Here is a 5,562-nt window from a genome sequence, read left to right as displayed (position 1 = left end):
GTCTTCGTCAGCGGCTTCCGCAAGGGCACGGACGTGGCCGAGCTCAGTGATTACTTCCAGGCCTTTGGCGGCGTGGCCAGCGTGGTCATGGACAAGGACAAGGTCAGTCCCGGCGTGGGGGGGGGGAGCGGGCAGCCCTCCTCCCGCCCCGCCGGCCCTGACGGCTTCCCTGCGCTCTGTTCCGCGCAGGGCGTCTACGCCATCGTGGAGCTGGAGGACCAGGCGGCGCTGGAGAAGGTCCTGGCCCAGCCTCAGCACAGCGTGGGGGGGCAGCGGCTGCGGGTGAAGCCTCGGGAGCAGAAGGAGTTTGCTTACGCGCCCCCCAAGCGGCAGGGGGGCGCCCGCCGCGAGCTGCTGAGTCCCGAGAAGCTGGAGCAGGAGCTGTGCCAGGCCGAGGACGTGAGTGTGTGCTGGGAAAAGGGGACGCGGGGGTCCGTGGTCTCTGCCCCCGGCTGACGTCCTCTTTCTCCGACGTAAGGCTGTAACCTCTACCGTGGACTTCGGGCGCTAGGTCTGCCTGGCCTGGGCTCCTGGGTCCCCCAGATGGAGGAAGAGTGGCCGGGTGTGAGCAGGGCGTCCCTCTCCCACAGGGAGCCTTCAGCACTGAGGCTCCAGGAGGGTCTGATTCAGAGTAGGAATGTGAACCATTAAATGATTAATCACTTAGCCGATCAGCGGACGATAACTGGTTTTAGCTCGCCCTTACCCTTCAGCCTGGGGCCAGGCGCAGTCTGGGACAGGAGGGAAAGGGAAGCCCTGTGGTGCCCCGGCAGGAACTGGAAGGTGGTAGAGCAGGAGGGAGAGAGGAGCGAGGAGGAGTTTGTCTGTTCTCCCCCAGGGCTTCCTTAGCTGTGCTGCCTACCTGACCAGACTGCTTTGGCCCCTACCACCCCGCGCTGCTCTGGGTGGGTGGGCATAGCCCCGCTTCTATAGCAGGGTGGGGTAGGACAGGCGCTGGCGCCAGCCCAAAGCTCCCCTCCCTCCCACTGATTTCATAGAGCAGGGGCAGGAGCCCAGTGCCGCCAGGTCCATCCCCATCTCTGTGCTTGATTGTTGTAATTGCAGCAGGTTAAATGAATGTTTCTTTAATTGGTATTTACATTGTTAACCCAGAGGCTGTGCTGCTTGCTCCCATGCTCCGTAGCTTCCGATGCCCCTTGTCTCCAAGGGCGTGCCTGGTCCCTTGGGAAATCTGGCTGAACCCCCCCCCCCAGCTTCCCCACGTCTGGGGACAACAAGCTCTGCGCTTTAGTTCCAGCCTGGGCAGGAAAGAACTTCCTCATGTTGGCTTTATGCTGACAGCTTGCTCGTCTCACTGTGACTCCCCTTTCTTGTCTTGAGGGACAGGCTGTAGTAAATCCTACTGACTTTTTCTTCCCCCTTGAGTGTTTTGTTTCTCCTTCTCAAGCTTCTCTTCTACCCTGACTGGGCCTGGCCTCGTTAGTCTCTCCTAGGGAAGCCTCTCCAAACTACCAGTCAGTCTTGTTGCCCTTCTGTGCACCTTCTCTGTTCTTCTCTCTCTCGTTTGGGGGTGCGGGGACCAGAGCTGGGTGCAGCATTGAAGCTATGGACCCACCAGAGGTGCAGAAATGGGCATCATGATCCTTTCTGTTGTGTTCACAATTCCCTTCTTCCTTCTCCTCCCCACCCTTGTGTCTGCCTCCGTGACAGCAGCTGTGCTGATGGTTTCAGGGTCTGGGGTGGCTCCCAGGTCTGTCCGGTGCACTGACGGCTCACAGCCTCCCCGCTCTTTGCCACCCAACCCACAGGTGGACGCCCAGATGCGACGCCTGGTGCAGTTGTTCGAGTTCTCTGAGGACGAGCGCCGCCTGCGACACTTGCTGGTCACCCTCTTCCAGGAGGTCTTCCAGGAGTTCTTGCCTGGTGAGGCCCACCACTGTGCTGGGTCGGGGGGGATGGGGATCATAACAGGGACCTCTGCCCCCCTCCCCCACATCAGCGTGACCTCTGCCCCCTCCTGCGACCAGGCTGCTCCGTCCTCCCCTTTGGCTCGTCCATCAATGGGTTCGATGTCCATGGCTGCGATCTTGATCTCTTCCTGGACCTGGAGAAGACGAAAACTTTTCAGGCCTCGCCCAGGGGAGTCCCCGAGGCACAGGTGAGGGGGGGCAGCGCTGAGACTCCGGGGGGGCTAAGAGGGGGCATTGCTAGGGAACTTCAGGGAGTGCCAGGGAGGGGGTGCAATGCCAGGACCCTGGGGCCTAACATGAAAAGCTAGTGCCAGAACCCGGGGGGGTCAGGTTCCGAGTTGTCCTGCTCCTTCCTCTCCCTGGTAATTGTTTCCCCTGCCCCTGGCTTCCCCCATAGTGCTGCGAGGGGGCAGAGCCGGCCGCAGAGGACTCGATCCTGAGTGACATCGACTTGGGGGTGGCGCTGGAGGTGCTGGAGGTGGTGCGCACCGTGCTGCAGAGCTGCGTGCCCGGGGTCCACCGCGTGCAGGCCGTGCCCAGTGCTAGGCGCCCTGTTGTCAAGTTCAGCCACAAGGACTCGGGGCTGTGCGGCGACATCTCCCTCAACAACCGGTAATGCGGGCTCTCCGTGGGGGCCTGGGGACGCACCTGCCACTGTAGAGGCAAAGGTGGGAGTGGGGGCTGCCCCCCCTGACATTTCCCAACCCCCACCCTCCCCAGGCTGGGTCTGTGCAACACGCAGTTCCTGCAGCTCTGCACTGAGGCTGACGAGCGAGTGCGACCGCTGGTCTACGTGCTGCGCTACTGGGCCAAGCAGCAGGGCCTGGCGGGTGAGGATCTCCCCTTTCCCCTCTCGCTGGGTGGGCACAGCCAGCACCGGGCAGGGCTGTGGCTTTGTCCAGGGCTCTGGGCTGGGCCAGTCTGGGGGAGAGTTGGGGGTGCAGGACACAGTCCCCCATCTCTCACAGTCGTGTCTACCCCCCCCAGGTAACCCTCATGGAGGCGGCCCACTCTTCACCAACTATGCCCTGACGCTGCTGGTGATCTTCTTCCTGCAGACGCGCTCCCCACCCATCCTGCCCACTGTGGCCTGTCTCCAGCAGCTGGCAGGTAGGGCATGCTCTGTGCCCTGGGGCTGAGCATGTCTGTGCATGGGGAGGCAGGGGCTGCTTGGGTCCAGGAGCACCAGGAGGCTGGGCACCAGTAAGAGAATCAAAGGGCAGCTCTGTGGCGAAAAACGTCCCCTTGAGCTTGGCATGTGAAGCCTGGTTGGTGCCCATGAGAGAGCCATGTGCCCTGCCCAAAACTAGCTGCAGTTACACGGGCTGCCTGGAGCTGCCACATGTGTGGGTGTGTGCGCTTGTGTGCGAGAGCATGAGCCGGGGGTGGAGGGTGCGTGCATGTACATGCATGTGACATCCCTGTACCCTGAATCCAGCAGCTTTCATGCTCCATTTCGTTGGCCAGGAGCCCATGAGGTGCCAGGCCTGGCAGGGTCCCAGGAGTTGTATTCAGCCCTGTCTTTATCTTGGAGCAGGACAGTCCCAGCCCTGCCTGGTGCCCTTCCCACCTGCTCCAGGAAGGCCCCAGGGCAGGAGGGGACTGGCCGCCAGGCCCTGACCTTGAGTTAAAACAAAAGCTGGATGCACCACAGCCGCCTCCCTTTAGCCTTGGCCTCCATGATCTTGGGCTTGGGAGCCTGAACTAGAAAGAAACCCTGGGGCGGAAAATCCAAGTCCCAAAAGGACCAGGGCTTTTGGGGGAGCTCGGCTTGTATCTGGCAGCCCCCGGACACCAAGGCGCAGCCTCTCCCCTGGGTGTTACCCCTAGGCTGGTTCTGGGGGCTTTGGTATGATCCAGAGAAACCAAAGCAAGTTCCTCCCAATGATGCACCGGTGTATTGGGATGCTGTGCTCTGGTTTATTGCATGCCAGTAATTGTATGCTGGTTTACTGGGATACCAACAATCGGGCCACGTGACCCAGAACAGCTACATCCAGCAGAGAAGCCTCACTGCCAGCGGATGAAGACTCGGTGCTCTCAGAGTCTGCCCTCGTGGTCGAGGCGAGTTGTTGTGGAAGAGTTTTATCCCATTCAGGTTCAGATGTCTGCATTCCCGCCCGTTTCTCTATGACAGCAATCTCTTGGCTCAGGGAACAGGGAAACTGAGTCATGACCTGTGACTGTTGGCCTATATATCTCTGAGCTAATGACCTCTTGGCACAGGGAAACTGAGTCATAACTTGTGCCCCGTAGCCCATTTCCCTGAGACAACGATCTCTAGGCTCAGGGAGCGGGGAAACAGACCCTTGCTTTTTCCTGGGGTTGCCCGATTAGCATGGGAGTGATCCCTGACCAGTGCATCGGGGCTTCCAGGAAGCTGCCCCCCCAGCGCCTGCCCTCTCCCACCTGCTGATGGCGGCGACTCAGACCGAGCTGCTTCTGGGACCGGAGCCTCCACGAGGGGGGAGTGTATGGACACCCCCAGCACAGCGCTGGGGGGTGAGACCTCCCTGACGTGGTCTGCGTGGCGTGGCTGGGGATCACTAACCATCTCCCTCCTTCCAGGGGATGAGGAGCGGATGGTCGTGGACGGGTGGGACTGCAGTTTCCCCCGGGACGCGGCACGGCTGGAGCCCAACACCAACACAGAGAGCCTGTGTGAGTGCTGTTGGGGGGGCTGGGGGCAGAGGGGCCATGCAGGGATCCCTGTCCTCACCCCACTTCTTTCCTGCTCCCCCCAGGCGTCCTTCTGGCCGACTTCTTCCGGGAGTTCGGGGAACAGGAGCTGTCAGGTCATGTGATCTCCCTGTGTGAGGGCCGGGTGCTGCCCCTGGAGGCAGTGGCGGGTGCGGGGCTGCGCCTGGGCCCTGTCACCCTGCAGGACCCCTTCGAGCGCAGCCACAACGTGGCCGCCAACGTCACGGAGCGCATGGCCCGTCGCCTGCGGGTCTGCTGCACCCGGGCCGCCAAGTACTGCCGCAGCCTGCAGTACCAGCGCAAGTCTGCCAAGGGCCGGCCCTGGGGCCTGGTGCGCCTCTTCCAGCCTGAGGCTGGCGAGCTGGACTCTGACGGGCTGCTCCTCGCCTTGCCCTTGGCCCCGGCTGCCCGTCGGCATGAGCTGGGCCTAGATCCCAGCTCCCGGCAGAGCTGGTTTGGGCACGTGTGCGCTGGCGTTGCCTTTGTGCTCAGAGACGTCTTAAAGTGCAGTTGCACGGAGCTCCAGCGTCAGCCCCTTGGACATGCAGAGCAGCTCCTGGAGCCCCCCGGGGCATCCCTTCAGCAGGGGGAGACCGGGGAGCCCCCAACCTCCCCCACCCAGCAGCTGGCAGGCCCCAGGGAGCCTGGGGATGCCCCCACCGACCCAGGAAAGCCACTGGCTGCTGGGCTCAAGCGCCCCCTGAGCAAAGAGGAGGGGATCCCCAGCCCTGTCTCCGTCTCCCCTGCCCGGAAGAGGCTGCGAGCAGAGGCCCTGGAAGAAGCAGGGGCTGTGAGCTGGAGCTGCGCCCTGTGGCACCGGGTGTGGGTGGGCCGGCGCCGGGTGCGGCGGCAGCTGCGGCCCCAGCACAACAGTCCCCTGGCAGAGGCCGGCACCGAGCAGGAGGCCGCGCGGTCCCTGGATCTGTAGGAG

General features: G+C 62.7%; 1 protein-coding gene across 1 annotated transcript in view; it reads left to right on the top strand.

Annotated features, from left to right (window-relative positions):
- TUT1 (terminal uridylyl transferase 1, U6 snRNA-specific) overlaps window positions 1–5,562 on the top strand; it is a 7,287-nt gene that overhangs the window by 982 nt on the left and 743 nt on the right. Inside the window, exons 2-10 of the mRNA XM_014524451.2 lie at window positions 1–102; window positions 190–399; window positions 1,770–1,884; window positions 1,989–2,119; window positions 2,329–2,543; window positions 2,652–2,761; window positions 2,919–3,041; window positions 4,500–4,592; window positions 4,676–5,556. Coding sequence (XP_014379937.2) covers window positions 1–102; window positions 190–399; window positions 1,770–1,884; window positions 1,989–2,119; window positions 2,329–2,543; window positions 2,652–2,761; window positions 2,919–3,041; window positions 4,500–4,592; window positions 4,676–5,556 — 1,980 coding nt within the window. The remainder of the gene's footprint in view (window positions 103–189; window positions 400–1,769; window positions 1,885–1,988; window positions 2,120–2,328; window positions 2,544–2,651; window positions 2,762–2,918; window positions 3,042–4,499; window positions 4,593–4,675; window positions 5,557–5,562) is intronic.

Source organism: Alligator sinensis, unplaced genomic scaffold (genome assembly GCF_000455745.1).
Source record: "Alligator sinensis unplaced genomic scaffold, ASM45574v1 scaffold1302_1, whole genome shotgun sequence".
Lineage (NCBI taxonomy): Eukaryota > Metazoa > Chordata > Crocodylia > Alligatoridae > Alligator > Alligator sinensis.
This window is presented reverse-complemented; position numbering and strand designations above follow the sequence as displayed.